Source organism: Heteronotia binoei, chromosome 21 (genome assembly GCF_032191835.1).
Source record: "Heteronotia binoei isolate CCM8104 ecotype False Entrance Well chromosome 21, APGP_CSIRO_Hbin_v1, whole genome shotgun sequence".
Lineage (NCBI taxonomy): Eukaryota > Metazoa > Chordata > Lepidosauria > Squamata > Gekkonidae > Heteronotia > Heteronotia binoei.
The window spans coordinates 180,784,219-180,802,624 of NC_083243.1; the positions used below are offsets into that span (position 1 = coordinate 180,784,219).

At 44.1% G+C, this 18,406-nt stretch overlaps 1 protein-coding gene across 1 annotated transcript in view; it reads left to right on the plus strand.

The window, feature by feature from the left end:
* The window catches only part of MAP3K2 (mitogen-activated protein kinase kinase kinase 2), a 51,155-nt gene extending 32,749 nt beyond the window's left edge, over positions 1-18,406 (plus strand). The window contains exons 11-16 of the mRNA XM_060262663.1: positions 5,644-5,850; positions 8,135-8,283; positions 10,564-10,695; positions 11,932-12,061; positions 14,949-15,126; positions 17,520-18,406. Coding sequence (XP_060118646.1) covers positions 5,644-5,850; positions 8,135-8,283; positions 10,564-10,695; positions 11,932-12,061; positions 14,949-15,126; positions 17,520-17,745 — 1,022 coding nt within the window. The 3' untranslated portion in view covers positions 17,746-18,406. The remainder of the gene's footprint in view (positions 1-5,643; positions 5,851-8,134; positions 8,284-10,563; positions 10,696-11,931; positions 12,062-14,948; positions 15,127-17,519) is intronic.

The following is an 18,406-nucleotide window of genomic DNA, read 5'->3' on the forward strand; positions in this document are numbered from 1 at the left end:
AAACTCTTTATATACATTAATAAGATTCTCAAATTAACAATAAAGATGTCAGTTAGTTTTTGAATCTCATAATACCTCAAAATGTTCATACAGATTTCCTGTGCAACAAGGCACAATAGTTCAAAAAATATTTTCAAACAGACTTCTTATGCAACAAGACAACGAGGGGTCAAGCCGAAGCTTCCCATTTCTTTCTCCTTCTTCAGGTCTTATAATATGAAGTCAGACATTTGAATTAATGTCAGTTTTGAGAACTACTGTGGCGACCAACTGTTGCTTCAGTGTAGTGTTACAAAATATTGATCAAAATCAGTGGGAATCACCATTCTAACATATAATAATGATAAAATATTTATATCCCGCCCTCCCCGCTGAAGCAGGCTCAGGGCGGCTCACAACATATCACAAATACAAATTACAATATAAGACATTATCTGGACTACAATATATATAATTTGCTAATTAAAACCATTATAATTAAAACCATCAAAATTACAATTAAAACTAACATTTACAGTGCTATGTTTTAGATGTTCTCCTCGGTAGTTTATGATGGCCATATATAGTAGACTATAGTAGATGTACACATGGCAAAAGCTCATACCTCGTATAAAATATTGTTGGTCTTAAATCTGCCATGGGAGTCTAACATTGTCCCCTCTCTCTCTCCTTCCCCTTCATTCCCAAAAGAGGAGAAGCCATCCCAGAGAAGCAAGCTGAAGGTGGTGGGGTTGTTTGTGTGTGTGTGTGTGAGAGAGAGACAGGCTCGTCTTTGTATCTCTCCCACACGAAGCAGCCATGGAGCTTTCCGTGTGTCTGTGTACGCTTGGGTGAGAGAGAGAGAGAGGCAAGAAGCAGGAAGTGAAGAGCCCCACTGAGGAAGCTGAGGAAAAGGCCAGGTATGGTGTGGCTGGAAAGGAAACAGGTGAAGGAGGTTGCTTGGAGGCCAGATTTGAGCCCTGCGTGGGCCACAATATAACCAGCCCCTCACAACTGCCGACACCTTGGTTTCTACTCCCGTTATTTTACAGTCCCAAAGAGGGATAGCAGCCTCCAACCCATAATGAAGAAGTTCATTGCATACAAGAAATTCCTGATGACGTCTCTCCACAAAATCTTCTCTCTCCTATGGGAAGGGGCCTGGATGGCAATGATAGACTTACAGGACACTTCCATCTTACTGTATGCCGCTGTCATTGTAAGTTTCTCTGATTTGCCATTGGAGACCAACATTATCAGTACACGGCTCTCCCCTTTGAAATATCAGCAGCCCCATGTGTTTTCACAAAAGCAATGGTAGTTATCACAGCACATCTCCATCTGCAAGGGATAAGGTTTTTTCCCCTACACAGACTACTCTGATAAGGTTACAAAATATTGTAATCATCCCTCTCTTCTCTCCAACTGTACCTGGCTGCTGTCTCAGCCCACCGTGTTCCAACTGCAGGTTTCTCTGGTTTTGCCCACCCTTACACTAAAAAAATTTCTCAAGGGACTTCTCCGCCTTTTTCCTTCGTCACAGCAACTCACTGTGGCTTGGGATCTTCTTCTGGTCCTCAACGGACTGACATCAAAGCCATTTGAACCACTGGCAACTTGTCCCCTACACCTCTTATCATGGAAGACAGCTTTCTTGGTGACCCTAGCATCAACCAGATGAGTTGGGGAACTTATGGTCTTACGTTTAAAGCCAGAATTTGGTGCATTTGGGGAAGCCAAAGATGACTTTAGGTCTCAAACAGAGATTTCCTCTTGCCTGCTGTAAAGGTTGAGGTTATTTATCCACCTCCTTGCCTTGTCTGCTTACAGTAATAGTTTAAAAGCTATTCAGTAAAAACCACAAACAAAATAAACTTCCTCCCTTCCCTCTTAAAAGACGTGTGCCATTCAAACCCTCAAAAGCCTTGGCAAACAAGGCTGGCAGCACTTGCTGAAGATATCCGAGGAGGGGGCAACCCTAGGGAAACCATTCCACACTGGTGGAGCAACAGTGGAAAAAGCCTGGGCTATGGTTGATGTGACATGGGCCAGCCTAAGTGGCGGGATAGCGAATAGGTGGGCTGGCTGACAACTGTAGTTGGCACACAGAGACATCTGGAGAGAGACAGTTGTTTAAGCAAAGGTAGCATGCTGTGTAGTTAGACCAGGGTGGTACCGCCTGAAGCTTTTACTGACTGACTCAACCCAACTGGTGATCTAAATGCAGTTATTACATATAAGACATCAGGAAGAAAACAGTAAATTTTATTTCCTACCAGGGATAGGAGAAACCAAGATGCTTAAAACTGTTTACAGATAATAAATAGCTTTTGTTGGAGTCGTTATTACCATTTCATAGGCGAACCCTTGGGTACGCAGAACAGGTTACAGAGAAGCTTGTGTTCTTGAGGTAAATATCGCCCTTCTGACAGCCTCAGGATTCTCACAGTGGAAATGTGAGCTCTTCTCAGAAACCACAGGTCTTTCTCTAGTTTCAGAAATTGAGACGACTATAGTCTCTTCCTCAAGCATTCACTATGCTAGCTTGTTGTATCATAAAAGACAGGCTCTGAGACTTCCCAAGTCTACCCGAGAGGGAATTTCCCTCCGTAAGCCCAAACTGTCCCCAAACATTGACTGGCTTAACCTGCTTTCACTCAAAACAGACTCTGAGGCCTTTATGGTCCCCTGAGACAGGGCATTGATTGATGCTGGAGACACAAACCCTATCTGATGTGAGCTGATGTAGTAGCTTTTTCTATCAGTCCCCTTCCCATTGGACTCCCTTGGTTATCCATGGGCCCTGATTGCTTGTTATCTGCTCTGCCCATATACCAAACAGGCAACTCCAAAAAAGGGTCCAGGCAAATAGGTGTGAAAGACCTCAGCTTGAGGCCCTGGAGAGCCGCTGCCAGTCTGAGAAGACAATACTGACTTTGATGGACCGAGGGTCTGATTCAGTATAAGGCAGCTTCATATGTTCATATAGGGGTCTGGTGACTGACAGAATGGGGAGGGCCTCTGCCTGTCCATCACAGCCACTAACTCACATCAACCAGATTCTATGCAGGGGGGTCAAACTCATTTGTTACAAGGGCCGGATCTGACATAAATGAGACCTTGTAGGACCAGGCCATACAAGTCATAAAATGTAATGCCAAGTAGCAGAGATATAAACTTTATAAAGGATACGGATAAACTTTATAAAGGATACGGATAAACACAATTAAAGATTATACTTTTCGCTTAAAATACAAACATGCTTAAAACTATCAAACATTTCAGGTTTTCACGGCTGGTAACATCATTAGGGTTTGTAGAATCTTTTGGGATCAAGTGCCGTGTTCTACTGGAGAAAGTTTTCCTTCCAGACGTTTCGTTCTCAGCTGCGGAGAACATCCTCAGTGGCGTTGCAGCCGGAGCAGGCGCTCAGACCTTCTTGGCTGCTGTGCATTGAGTGGGGCCAGGGCTGCTGGAGAGCTGCTATTTGTAGGCTGGAGGGGGTGTGATGAAAGGGCAATTAGTTTGTGGATGTGCCCATTGTTTGGTGGGGCTTCCTGGAAGGGTGGTGATAAGGAAACTGGCTGTTGAATGTGACCATTGTTCTGTGTTAATTGCTGGGAAGGTTGGAAGGGGTTTGAAGATAAGGAAGATGGTTGTTGACTGTGCTGATTGTTCTGTGGAATTTGCTGGTTGTTCTGAGACTTTCTGCAATTTATAGTCTGTAGGGTGTTTTGCAGAGCTGGGTACCAAGATTGGTGGATGAAAATGCCTTCTTCCTTTCTGTTAAAATTGTGCTGGTGTTTGTAAATCTCAATAGCTTCTCTGTTCAGGCGGGTATGATAATGTGAGACCGTAGAAAGGACTTCAGTTCTTTCAAAGTGGATGACGTGGTCTCCTTCTTGAAGTGCATGTTCAGCTACAGCTGATTTTTCTGGCTGAAACAAGCGACAGTGTCTCTTGTGTTGGGTGAGACGGGTGTTGATACTGCGTTGGGTAGTGCCAATGTAGACTGCACCACAGGAGCAGGGTATTTTGTAGACTCCAGGGGTTGAAAGTGGACAATGGTCACATTCAACAGCCAGTTTCCTTCTCACTACCCTTCCAGGAAGCCCCACCAAACAATGGGCACATCCACAAACTAATTGCCCTTTCATCACACCCCCTCCAGCCTACAAATAGCAGCTCTCCAGCAGCCCTGGCCCCACTCAATGCACAGCAGCCAAGAAGGTCAGAGCGCCTGCTCCGGCTGCAACGCCACTGAGGATGTTCTCCGCAGCTGAGAACGAAACGTCTGGAAGGAAAACTTTCTCCAGTAGAACACGGCACTTGATCCCGAAAGATTCTACAAACCCTAATGCTTAAAACTCTTGCAGTATTTTGTTTAAAATGGGAAGGTGGGGGAATAGTGGGATTTGGCAATGCAGTTTCTAAAATAAAACATCAAGATTAAGCATAAGGATCACAGCAGAAGCTAAAAATATAAAATGCTCTGAGCCTGGGAAAACATGAAACGATTGGGCATTGCAAGCTTCTCCCTCTCTCCGGGTCTACTCAGATTGACAATGGTTCTGCAGTGTAATACCCCCTTTTGGTTGTGGGTTCCCAGGCTAGAGTACTCATTAGGCACCAGTTCTCAGGTCCATTCAGCAGAGACAAGCTGGCTCAAAGCATCAATCCTTTATTTGCAAGGACACAACTCCAGGAAGCATGAGCTTCAGCTGGCCGTTGAAACACATTGCAGCGCAGACGAAGCTGGAAAGAAAATGCGGAGTGGATATTTCATTAAGGTCTCTGGGCCCAGATAGGCTGAGCCTGTAGACCTTAATGGAAAATGCAGTCTGCATTTTCTTTGCAGCTTTGGTTTCCTGCTGCAGCCAGCAATGACAAGAGCAGGGAACTTCGACAACCTCAGAGCTTCAAAGGGTAAGGATGGGAGGGAGGAGAAAAGAGCCCAGCAGGCCTAATAAAAGCCCTGGGCGGGCTGGTTCCGGCCCGCAGGTTGGACATTTAATGCCTCCGATCTAATGGAAATAAATCACATCACCTTGCAAACTTCATGGGTCCCTAAGCTGTCCAGGGCTCCCTGGAATTTTGGTATCCTGCCTACTAGCGGTCCTGGATTTGTTACACACAAGTATAATTTCCTATGAAATGATGGTGGATGCGATCCCTCTTCTTCTAAAGAGGAGATCATATAACTTTGGGGCACATGCTGCTCATGGGGTTATTATTACTGTACATGCTGTGTTTGCTATTGAGGCCTGCAGGATGACAGATCTATTTTGGAACCTATTTTTGCTTGCTTCCCCTGGAAAATGCAGTGGAACTGCTGATCTTCTTCGTGGTCTCTGTGCATCACACTGATGGGGGGGAGAAGGCGCCAACGCCGATCACGATCGGTAAACTTGAAAGCTGCGGATTTCCGCGCCCACGTCCTAGTGCGCATGCCCAGAAGCTCCACTGTGCATGCCCACTGCGACGGGAGCGGACATCCCACCAGTTCCTTCTGACCGCTGCATGATCCCAAGAATGGACCGGCAGCAGTGGGGAAGGAGGGCGGGTAGTGTGACTGCACAGATGACCACTCGAAGATCATCAGTTACAGGTAAGAAACCTGTTTTTCTGTAGCCCATTGTGTGGTTTTCTTATTCCTCTCTGCAGGCCGTAAAACTTTCCCAAGGGCTAGGAGGACCCAGGGAAACAGCCTACGATCCCCAGTTAGTTTCAGCCCGACTGATCACTCATTGAGCACGAGCAGCGGGAGCAGCGTTTTCACTCCAGAATATGAGGATGGCCGGATGCGAAGAAGAGGAAGTGATATAGACAATCCTACCCTCACCGTAATGGATATCAGCCCTCCCAGTCGCTGTAAGGGAAAACGTTGTACTCATCGGTTTGGATCTGACCTTGCTCCTTTCCCTTAGTGTAAATGGAACACACTTTGTGGATATTCCACCACCAGCTGCATCCTGAATTATATTCCCTATGTGAATACAGTGTTGTCATAAATATTTAGCAGCGTTCCAGGCTTGCTATGTGGCCAGGGCTTTTTTTTGCGTATTAGTCCACACACCCCTGATGTAGCCAATACTCCAAGAGCTTACAGCAGGCCCTGTACGAAGAGCCCTGTAAGGAATTCTAGCAGGACCTCCTTTGCCTATTAGGCCACACACCCCTGATGTAGCCAATCCTCCTGGAGCTTCCAGTAGGCCCTGTACGAAGAGCCCTGTAAGGAATTCTAGCAGGACCTCCTTTGCCTATTAGGCCACACAGTCCTGATGTAGCCAGTCCTCCTGGAGCTTACAGCAGGCCCTGTGAGAAGAGCCCTGTGAGGAATTCTAGCAGGACCTCCTTTGCCTATTAGGCCACACAGTCCTGATGTAGCCAGTCCTCCTGGAGCTCTCAGCAGGCCCTGTACGAAGAGCCCTGTAAGGAATTCTAGCAGGACCTCCTTTGCCTATTAGGCCACACACCCCTGATGTAGCCAATCCTCCTGGAGCTTCCAGTAGGCCCTGTGAGAAGAGCCCTGTAAGGAATTCTAGCAGGACCTCCTTTGCCTATTAGGCCACACACCCCTGATGTAGCCGATCCTCCTGGAGCTTCCAGTAGGCCCTGTGAGAAGAGCCCTGTAAGGAATTCTAGCAGGACCTCCTTTGCCTATTAGGCCACACACCCCTGATGTAGCCAATACTCCAAGAGCTTACAGTAGGCCCTGTAATAAGAGCCCTATAAGCTGTTGGAGGATTGGCTACGTCAGGGGGGTATGCAAAGGAGTTCCTGCTCCAGAAAAAGTTCTATGCGGCTACTCGGTCCAAAGTAGTGAAATATGTGATTTTCTATCCTTAGTTTCGTGGATTAGTTCTAGGAGACATTGTTAGTCCATGCATTAATGGTGGTTCCATAATTTATATTTTTGGGGTGTTTGAAGATAAGCTTGTAAATTGTAGCTTGTAGTTTAGCCCATAGTTTCGTCTACAGGCCAGATAAATGGAATCCCTTCGATTTTTAGCTGATTTAATTAATAAAGTACTGCTTATTAATTGCATTAGCTAAACATCGAAGGGATTTCATTTATCTGGCTTGTAGACCAAACTGTAGGCTAAACTACAAGCTACAGTTTACAAGCTTATCGAAGGGACTTGTCAAGATACCAGTCTATACCAACCTACGCCACCTGGCTGAGCTTTTTAGAAAAAAATATGCCCAGTTAGAAAACACAGGGTAATTTCCTTTGTGGTAGCTTAGTTTGGCGCTGGAATAATTATTCAGACTTGTGTCTCGACCAGTAACTCACTCCAATTAAAAGACAAATAGAAATTAATTTACAAAAGAGAAACATACAAGTAAGGGAAAGGAGTGTACAGTAGAACAAAGAACACACATAAGACAACAAGCCGAAACTCACTTACTACTGCTCCTAAACAGCTTGTAGTTCCAAGGTCACAGCAGGAAACCAGATAAGCAGCATCTTCAGCAGCAAAATAGAGCATTAGAGTGGAAGAGAGTATCCGTCTTCTGCGATTCTCTGCACTCTCAAGTCTTCATGGGGGATACTTGAGCCTTGCACCTGGACTTCTTTCATAACAGCCCAGCTGTCGGCTTCCCGATTAGCTAACCAATCACTATGCTGGACTAATCAAATACTATATCTAGGATAGATCCTTAGATCACTAGCTGTCAAGTAACTTCTTGAACTGTCATTCAATCTAGATGGCTAGCTGTCAAACAGTTAACATGATGACAGTTCCCAGCTGTTATCTAGTGCAGTGCAAATAACCCACTTACAGCAGCTAACAACTGACTCAGATACTTTAAGGGTACTTAAACATAGGGTATTGGCTTTTACAGAGGAAAGATAAGAGAGTTAAGAACAAGCACTTAAATACAAATCTCTGTTATGGAAGACCAGTTTCTTCACAGTACTGCATAGGAGTTTCATTAGTAAGTATTGCAAATATATAGCTAGTTTAGATTAGTTTGGCCCTAGATAAACTTTGGGAAAGAAGCAAATACAGGAATCTTATATTATAAAATGTAACGATTTAATAGATCTATGCTGCTTCCATGAGAAGATACTAAAAGTTCTGAAGGGTTTGTCTTTTGATCCTTTTTCTTTGAACAACTGAATATGAAAGACTCTTTCTACTTTCAGCCCCAAGAGCACCAACAAATTGGAGACTTGGTAAGCTACTGGGCCAGGGTGCATTTGGGAGAGTTTATTTGTGCTATGATGCAGACACAGGACGAGAACTAGCTGTCAAACAAGTTCAGTTTGATCCTGATAGCCCAGAGACCAGCAAGGTAAGAGAACGGGAAGAAAGTGAGTCAGAAATGCATTGCCTCTAAAGCTATCAGTTCTCTGTCTTAACAAGAAATGCTTCTTCTTAACTGACAGATCCGTGCGATCATTTCCATTCCATTAAACTATGCAAATGACATGTAAGCTGCTGATTTATCGTCGGTGAATATCAACGTTGGTAAAACAAAACTTGATGGTTCATAGAAAATAAAGTTGTACAGTATAGAATGTGAATTTTGTAGACTCTTATCTCTACACACTAAATAATGAAAGCAGTGCACTACGATCTTGTCTGTCTTGTTTCACTGACACAGTGGACAAACTGACAGATGGAAATGATTGTGGTGATCTGTTATCTACAATCAAATCTGTAGATTACCTCATCACTTCCAGAGTATTATGTGTCCTAGAAAACCTGGTTGGAACCTATTAGCCCATTCCACTAATGGAAGAGCCCTCCACTGTTTGTTAGCAGGGTGGAATCTTAGTATCCAGTCCAATGGCTAACTTTTTGTTGTTTTTTCCTTGTAAACGGGCTCTGTTGTGTGTACATTCAAGACGGCTGTTTTTCTGACTTGAAATGTAACTTCTTGCTGCTGCTCATGTAGTCTGTATCTTTAGTGCAGCTAAGGAAAAAGTTAGCTTCGTGGATGAATGTCAGTGGTAGAATCCCCTTTTTATCGCTGCGGTGAATCAGGAAGGAGAATTGGAACACAACTAATGGAGAACTGTTCCTGTTTTTCCTATTGAAATTAATAAGAGCAGTCAAATGGTATATGTCCTGGTAACACCTAGAATACAATACTACAACGTTCTCTGCGTAGGGCTGCCCTTGGAGACTGACCAGAAGTTGTAATGATTACAGAATGGTGCAGCCAGAAAGTTGACTGGTGTGAGTCACAGAGACTCCAGCCTTACATCACTTCAGGCTTACAGCATCTGCACTGGCTCCCAGTTACGTACCGGAGCCAATTCAGCATGCTGTATTAACCTTTAATAAAGACCTATATAAAGCTTGGGGCCAGCATAATTTAAGCTCTGCCTACTCCCATATGAATATTCCTGACCTCTCCAGTCACCTTCAGAAGCCTTGCTTTGGAAGTCTTCTCTGTCTGAGGTTAGATGGATGACAAACAGAGAAAAAGGGCCTTCTGAGTTTACCAACAGCAAGACAAGACTGTTTTGTTTTACATTCTCTCACTAACTTTTATCATTCGCCTTCTCCTCCTCCCTGTTTGTTTCCCTTAGTGTTTATGTGTTTTATGTTTTACTTTTCGAACGTTTTATGATCGATGTTTTAACGTTTGACAGTTTTGCTGAGTTGGGTAGAAAGATGGTTTGCAAATGCCAAATAAATACATAATGCTGAGCAACGTAATGGGCACCTCTGTAGCTTCTTTGAGATTCTTCTACTGTATTTTAGGTATAAGTGGGATGAAACATCTAAGTCAGGGGTGTCAAACATGCAGCCCGGGGGCTGAATCAGGCCCTCGGAGGGCTCCTATCAGACCTCTGAGCAACTGGCTGTCATCATTTTCATTCATTTTCATTTTATTCAGTTTATAGCCTGCCCATCCCCCCAAAGTGGCTCAGGGCGGCTCACGACACAAAAGTTCTAACAATAGGATTAAGTTTTAAAATACATCAATTTACAACATTTAAACAATAAACCAGTAAAACAAAGCCATTTACCAAAGTACCATACTACAGCCTTCTATTCGAATTTTTCAAGTACCGATCAGTTGTATGCCAGCCGGAAAAGGACTGTCTTACAGGCCCTGCGGAACTGCCCGAGGTCTACTTCCTTCTCCCTCTCTCTTGCTTCCTTCTGCATCACAGCTTGCTTTGCCAGTCTTGCTCAATTGCACAGGAGCTACAGAGCAAAACCTCTGTTTTCTTCATTGGCTGAGGCTCCTCCCCTGAAGAGGAAAAGGGAAGGCTCTCTCAATTGCCTCTCTTCCTTCTATTGGCTGAGAATCCTCCCTCTCCTGGGAAAGGATGGAAAGAGCCAGAGCTTCCTTTGCCCAACTCCCCGGATCCCATGAGAGAGAGACAAAGAAAGCACCTTTAAGACCGACAAGTGCTAATACTTTAAGTAGGTTTTATTTTAAGGCCTGACGTGTCTCGGCCCAACAACTCATTTGGGTCAGATCCGGCCCCCATAACAAATGAGTTCGACACCCCTGATCTAAGTGTTAACTTATGGGTTAAATCATTTCTGAAGTTGTGAAAACTTTGGTCTGCTAAATTCCAGTGTATTTTATTGTACTCTTTCTTTTCAGGAAGTAAATGCACTTGAATGTGAGATTCAGCTGCTGAAAAACCTACTGCACGAGAGGATTGTTCAGTACTATGGCTGCTTGAGGGACCCCCCAGAAAGAACACTTTCTATATTCATGGAATATATGCCAGGGGTAAGCCAGAGTTAAATTTTCCGCAGCGTGTATGCATCATGAAGTAAATCAGTTTGCTTACCAGTTGCATTTTTTAAACTTCCCTTCTTGAAGGTACTCAGCCTTTCAAACACATTTCATGCCAGTAGAAAACTCCTATAAATTCCTTCTTGTGGTTGCACCAGTGACTGACTCTCATCACATTTTGCAGCCTAAGCAGCAAGTTGCATTCATCATTTCTGTGTATTGCTTTCATGGGAACCATATTGAGCATCTTCAGGTCATTGATTTGATATAGATGTGACATCAAAGCAAGGTATTTTACCTTGTGAACAAGGTGGTGGACGGGTGGGAGATCCATGCTCCCTCCCTTCCCTGTGTGCCTCCTACAAACGAGGGATTACCTAATTTAAATTACAGGTACAAATCACAGTTTGCTAGTTCAGATGTAATGACAAGCTACGGTTTGCTGAAAACTAGGAAGTTACTAATTTGATGGCAATACACAAGAGAGGAGAAAGTGCACGCTGGTGACGGAACTGGCACATATGTGCAGTTGTTATTTACTAGCTGTAATTGTCTTGAATAGTTGGTTTGATCCTATTTGGTAAACTTTAGACCAGGGGTGACCAACGGTAGCTCTTCAGATGTTTTTTGCCTACAACTCCCAACAGCCCCAGTCAGCATGGCCAGTGGCTGGGACTGATGGGAGTTGTAGGCAAAAAACATCTGGAGAGCTACCATTGGCCACCCCTGGAATGCCAAAACAGGCTACCCAGATGTGCAGCATGCATGCCGAATGTTGGTTCCTGAAGAGAAAAGGCCTACATCTGGTGATATAATAAAGCTTGTGGGACTATATGATTCCCCCATGTGGGTCCTGTTCTGAGCAGCTGGTACCAGCAGCAGTATGTAGCCTTCTGCTGACTTTGAGGTTCTCTAGATAGGGACAGAAGTTGGCCTTTGCACATCCACAGATCGCTTATTTTAAAGTAAATCATGCTGTGTTACATCTGTTAAAGAGCATTACGTCAACAGCTTTTAAAAACGCCATTTGGATTTTTTTAAACATACGTATATTTTCTTTCAAAAGCTTTAACATAGATGCTAATTCGAGTTGAGTCAGGATTGTTTCCATACAACGGCCAAATAGTTTAAAGGCAATACTTCTTAATGGTCTTCCAGAGAGGCAATTCCACTATTAATACAGGCTACTGCAATCATCAGTATTGTTATTTTTTTTTCTTTTGCACATAGGGCTCAATCAAAGATCAACTGAAGTCATATGGTGCACTCACGGAAAATGTGACTCGAAAGTATACGCGGCAGATTTTGGAAGGAGTTCACTATTTGCACAGTAACATGATTGTACATAGAGATATTAAAGGTAACGTTGGGGACTGATTGGTGGTTTCACCTACTCGACTGCAAATAGGTAACAAACGATTGAAATGCAAATGAGGTGTCCGGTAGGTTAGCACATCGTTTGTTTTTAGAGGTTGTATCAGACATAGGGATGGACACGAACCAAAAACCAAACTGTGGTTCAAGCATGAAATGGGCTGGTTTGTGGCTCGTTTTGAACTGATTCGTTAGGTCACATCATTCTTGAACCCAAAAACCACCTTTTTCCTGCGAAGGTTTGGGTTGTTCGTTAGAGCAGTTTGTTCTCCAGACACTCTGATACATATTCAGTCAATTCCTAGGCAGTTCTGGGGGAGGACTTCCGACGAGCCCTAGAAACAACGAAAGCAGTTGTCCGTGGCTTGATTGGCAGTTTTGGAAGCCAGTCACAGAACTCCCGTTCTGCTCTTCTGATTCAGCGGCTTTCACTTTGCAGCACAAGGAGAGAACAGTTAGTAGTCATGAGGGCAGAATAATTGTTTGCTGTATAGCTGATTTAGGGGAGGCTTCAGGGACTCCTTCCCCCCCCCCCCACACACAGTGGGACAATTTTTTAGACACTTTGGGAGGGATGGTGGCTCAGTGGTAGAGCATCTGCTTGGTAAGCAGAAGGTCCCAGGTTCAATCCCTGGCATCTCCAAAAAAGGGCCCAGGCAAATAGGTGTGAAAAACCTCAGCTTGAGACCCTGGAGAGCCGCTGCCAGTCTGAGAAGACAATACTGACTTTGATGGACCCAGGGTCTGATTCAGTATAAGGCAGCTTCATATGTTCCACCCGGAAAGGCGTGCCTTGTTGTAGTTTCAGGGGCTGAACCTGAAGCTACAGCTGTGCTTTCCTGGGGCACCTGCTTTGGGAGGCTATAACTTGGACATCCCAAATCTAGTCTTCACCAGACTTGGATGGCGGGTGGAGGAGAGCCTGTCGAAGACACCCTGTGAGTTTGGCGGCTCTAACTCGCGAGGGGGTTGTTCTGCCACCTCCTGAACCAATTGAACCATGAACTGGTTTGGGAAACAAACGTTTTATGTAAGTTAGTGGTTCATGCAATCAAATGAACCAACATGAATCACTATTTTCCAGGTTTATGCCCATCGGTATTTAGGCTATTTCTGGCATAAGAATTGTTGGCAGGGTTTTAAGTTGGAAAACAAGAACTGACCTAACTAGGAAGCAAAAATAGACAGTTCCTCATATTGCTTTGTCAAAGTCCGTAAGAACTATCCCAGTGCTGTGGAAGCAAACTGCTAAAACCACATGTAAGTTGACGTGGCTACTTATAAGTAGGATTTCTTCTCCTTTGTACAGTCCCATCTCCTTTCCCGATGTTAGAGATTTCACCACAAAGAAGTGCATTAAATAAAGCTGAGTGGGGGAAAATTGCCCTGTCAGCAATTTGTAATAAAGGGGGGGGGGTGGATCCAACTGTTTGTCAGAGTTGCGGAAGCAGTTCCCACTGGGCAGACCAGTCACAGGGAGCAGTCCCAAGGAAGACACTCGAACAGACAGCAGGTGAAACAAACTGTATTGGGTTCAGGCAGGTAACAGAGTCAATAGCCAGTCCAGTAGTCATACACTTACACACAAGTAGAGCCAGGCAGAGGTACAAATACAGAGTCCAATAGAATAGTCAATACACGGTCCAAAGTCATCAATTCAATATCCATCCAAACAGTATGCCACGCTGGTATCCTTCTTTCCTACCCCACATTGAACTGGTAGCTGGCTACTGCATTTCTAGTGGTCTTAGCTAATCACATTACAAATTGGTTAAGTGGCTCACGCCTGATGACAGTGTACCACCTGCAGTCAAGGATGACTCAATCCCTGACAATTCAAAGTCTCCTTAAAGGAATAGGACGCTGTCACTGTTCACTTGTGAGGGCTCTTCCTCTGATGGAAGGAGTCTCCTCACTTAGTGCAAGACAGACATACGATCCATCCCAGTATTTAGTGTTCCTATAGCCCTGTTCTAAATGTTTCAAGTGTTTCACATACAATAGGTCCCTAATTACATCCTGTAATGTAGGCCACTGTTACCCCCAGTTGCAGATGGTGATCTGAGACTGAACAAAGAGTGGCTTGACCAGTGCCACAAAGCGAATGCATGGCTGGGGTGAAATTTCAACTGGGATATCCTGGTTCTCGGCTCATGGTCTTGACCACTCTTATGTTATGCCATATTTATAAAGCACCTGGTAACTGCATCCAGAGGAATTTTGAAAATATATCTGTCTAGGAGAACAAGAATAGTTGAGTGTACCCATACCTCCCTCATGGTTTTACTATCATACTATCAACCAGGGACCATTTTCCCTCTGTTTTTCTGTCCCATCACTAAATGAGAAGCCCTGGTAACATGTTTTCTTCCCCCCTGAAGAAAATTTGGTTGTCCCACCCTGTTGATAATTGACATTCAAGACACCTATGATTCTTGTGCACAATTTGGGAATGATGTTTATACCACCGATCCCACCTTATTTAATTCTATTTAATGGTTTTAACTGTTGAATTTTTTAACTGTTTTATTGTACGATTTTAACTGTTTTATTGTATTGTAATCTGCCCTGAGCCCATCTTGGGAAAGGGCGGACTATAAATTCACAAAATAAAATAAATAGGTGCACGATAGGAATATCACTAATCTCCAGTCTCTGTTCATCGTCGTGCTCTTTTTGGCATAATCCACTTCCTAAGGTAGATATAAAGGCAGTGGCTGGATGGCTGCTCATTAAGTCTGTATTGCATTTTGTGGTCCAGTCCAAAACATACTCAGTGGTTTAAGTAGATGAACATGCAGTTTCATTTACTGGAATGGAGCCATTTGCTGGCAAACATATAACAACTTGTATTTTTAAAAAATATTCATCAGGAGCAAATATTCTACGGGATTCCGCAGGAAATGTCAAACTGGGTGATTTTGGTGCCAGCAAGCGGCTGCAAACAATTTGTCTGTCCGGCACAGGAATGAAATCTGCCACAGGGACTCCTTACTGGATGAGCCCCGAAGTCATCAGTGGAGAAGGGTACGGAAGGAAAGCAGATATCTGGTATGTTTCCCACTCTTACGAAAGGCATTTGCACAAGACTTTTAATGCTGAATGGCATTTCATCATATTTGCTGTACATTTTATTCTGTCGTTGAGTGTTTGTTGTACTTGATGTTCCTATCGTGTAGCTGAATAAAAAAAGTTATTGAGAGAAGGAAGAAAACATTGGTACGACAGCAGGGAACTTACCCCCCAAAAGACTTTCAGCTATACAGAACCTTACCGGAAGATAAAGTAAGTCTAAGCTGCAGAGAGTGAGCTGGCAGGAAAACACTTAACAGTTGGTCATGATTCAGAAAAGTCACAGTCCACCCTCAGTCACTCCTGGTAGTGTCTGTCCAGAGCACTGAGTTGGTTGTCATGGCAGCGTAAGCTAGGCCAGATATGAGGAGAAACCCAGATATCTTATGAGGGTAGGAGAGGCGTGCTGTCACTTCTGGAGGGTGTTTAAACTCCAGCATCTCAGAACTGAGAAAGAGGACTTATAGCACAGAGAGAGAGAAAAGGTAGCCAGGAGAAGAGTAGTAATAATAATAATAATATATTTTATTTATATCCGGCCCTCCCCGCCGAGGCAGGCTCAGGGCGGCTAACAGCATCAGTCAATATAACATATTATACAATAATTTAAACGGTAGGTAACAATTAATTAAAATTCTGAAAACAGTAAAACAATAAAATTAACATCTTGGTGCTGTTCCGGCAGATGACAAAATCATTTAAGCAGTCTCTCAGTTTTTTAGTCGGTGAAGGCTTCACCAAAGAGGATGGCCTTGCAGGCCCTGCGGAATCGGTCAAAGTCCCGCAGGGCCCGCACTTCCTCCGGGAGCTGGCTCCATAGGTGTGGAACCACGACGGAGAAAGCCCGAGTGCGGGTACTCTGCAGCTTTGCTTCCTTTGGCCCGGGAATAGTCAGCAGGTCCTTCCCTGCTGACCTCAGTGCTCTCTGGGGTTGCAGGTCCTTCCCTGCTGACCTCAGCGCTCTCTGGGGTTCATATGGGGAAAGACGGTCCCTCAGGTAGGCAGGTACCCCCTTGCCTCTCCAGTTGAGGGCCCAGCCGAGTAGTCATGAGCACGGTGGCCTTTGGCTATGTTTTGAAAACCAGGCCTGTCAAACCCATGCATGATATTGGTAAGCAGGATCATATTACTAGTTATATTTGCTCAGTTCTGTGAAATGTCTGATACTGAAGTGAGAAGAGCTTTGGAGATCTAATTTATGTATAACGCACCCTGTCCACTTGCATCCCTCAGAAGCAAGATTTTCTTCTCCCCTGAAGAAAATTTGTTTGTCCCCCCCTGTCAATAAGATATATTTTGACTGTTTTCTCAGCCCTGGAACCTGAGGGAAGAGATAGGATCTCTTCCTTTAACTTAATACACTTTATTTGTCTAATCGCTGATTCATTTTGTGTCCAGAAGACTAGTACCCTCTTCTAGTACCCAAACCCCCTTCTCTTATAACACCAATATTCTTCTTGAGTTGTTAACTGACTACTAAGATTTCTACAGGCAGTTTCTAATCAGACCAGACCAGGGAATTCTGTACTTCTCAGAAATAACTCTCCCTGTTTGACTAAGTAGGGAATATTCTTCTCTCTCTAGAAGATCTGTCCCCTTTCTTTTGGCCTGAATGGGAGTTCTCTCTACTGCCCAAACTTTCCCCCAGTTCTCTGTGTTCAAACTGCCCTCAACTGTTGCTGAATTCAAACTGCATTCTGTCAAGGTAGTAATCTGACTCCGTCAGTGTTAAACCCTTTTTCTGCCGGGGCTGTTCTTCGATGGTTTCAGGACAGGTCTCTTCTCGGTTAAGGCAGAAATCTGACTGAATCTCCTCAGCATCCAGCTCTCTCAAGACTTATCTCTGCTCAGCCAACCAATCCGATCACTTAGAGCAGCTTGTCACTGAAGGCCCACTGGCTCTGTGAAGAATTAACCCTTTACAGTCTTTGAGTTGTCGGTACAGCACTTCGGAGCCTCTTTAAAAGTGCAGTCCACCACAACAAATGCTTTGCAGAATTTTTTTTAAAACCGCCACCAGAGCTATCACTGTTTAAACCCGTAGACTACTGTGGGGACATTCCCCTTATTTGTCATATCATTCCTAAAGAGACATGGTGCTTTAGTGGTGCTTAATGATCTCTAGTATAAGCCAGGTCTAGTAACAGATCTAGTGACAAGTAATGGTATAATTCTGAACATTTATTCTGGCCTCAGAAATCTTTTGTAGCTATGTGATTTCATGCGCAGGAAGGCCAAATATATGGTTTCTGAGGCGTGCACAAAAATGTTTTATTTTTAACGGTGGTCCTTGAGTATCCTTGTCTTATTCCTCCAGGTACGCAGAAGTGTATTAGTGTACTGTAACTCACTTTCATTCTTGCCTTTTGCAGGAGTGTAGGCTGTACAGTGGTGGAAATGCTCACGGAGAAACCACCCTGGGCAGAGTTTGAAGCCATGGCTGCCATCTTTAAAATTGCCACCCAGCCAACCAATCCCCAGCTGCCACCTCATGTCTCAGATCACGGCCGGGATTTCCTAAAGCGTATATTTACTGAGGCCAAGTTGCGACCATCCGCAGACGAACTGCTACGACACACATTTGCACACTATCACTGATGGCCTGCCTCAACCCAGCTCTCACCTACTGCATTTAGTTTCTGACTGCACTTTGGTTCTTTGGTTCTTTTCCACGGAGCTGAGAAAAGACAATAGAGAACTTTTCTCTTGATGGTTTATTTTGTATAGAGTGTCGTCTCTTCCTTTATTTCAGAATGCATATCGTGTTCTCCATTTAGAGCTAGGATCTTTTTTTTTTCCTTTCAGCAGTGTACTGATGTGGTTCACGTTAAGCACTTTAGTACATATTCGTTCCTGATTTAAGATGGGGAGACAAATAGTTTGGACTGTCAGGAATTGTGTAATTTTTTTTTTCCCGAGCCTCGCTGATTAAGATTGCCGAGGAAATATACAAGTCGCTAGCAGATGGAAGAGGAGGAAAATGTGTGTAATTGTTCTTTCTAGTATGTCGGTAGTTACCGTAAGGGGTTTTGGTTGTGTTTCAGTTCCTAATTCAGTCTTTCATCCGTGGAAAGAGACACATAAAGCTGAAAAAAAAAAACTCAGGCTGCTGGGCAAGGTGTACTGTGGAAATGACATCATCTTCCTAGCGTATCACCTGCACTTCAAGTAAGCATATTATTATTTCTTCCTAAACAGGCAAGGAAGTCCCCGTGGCTGGCTAGTTCAAGGGTCATGTAAGAGTTAAGAAGTTCTGATG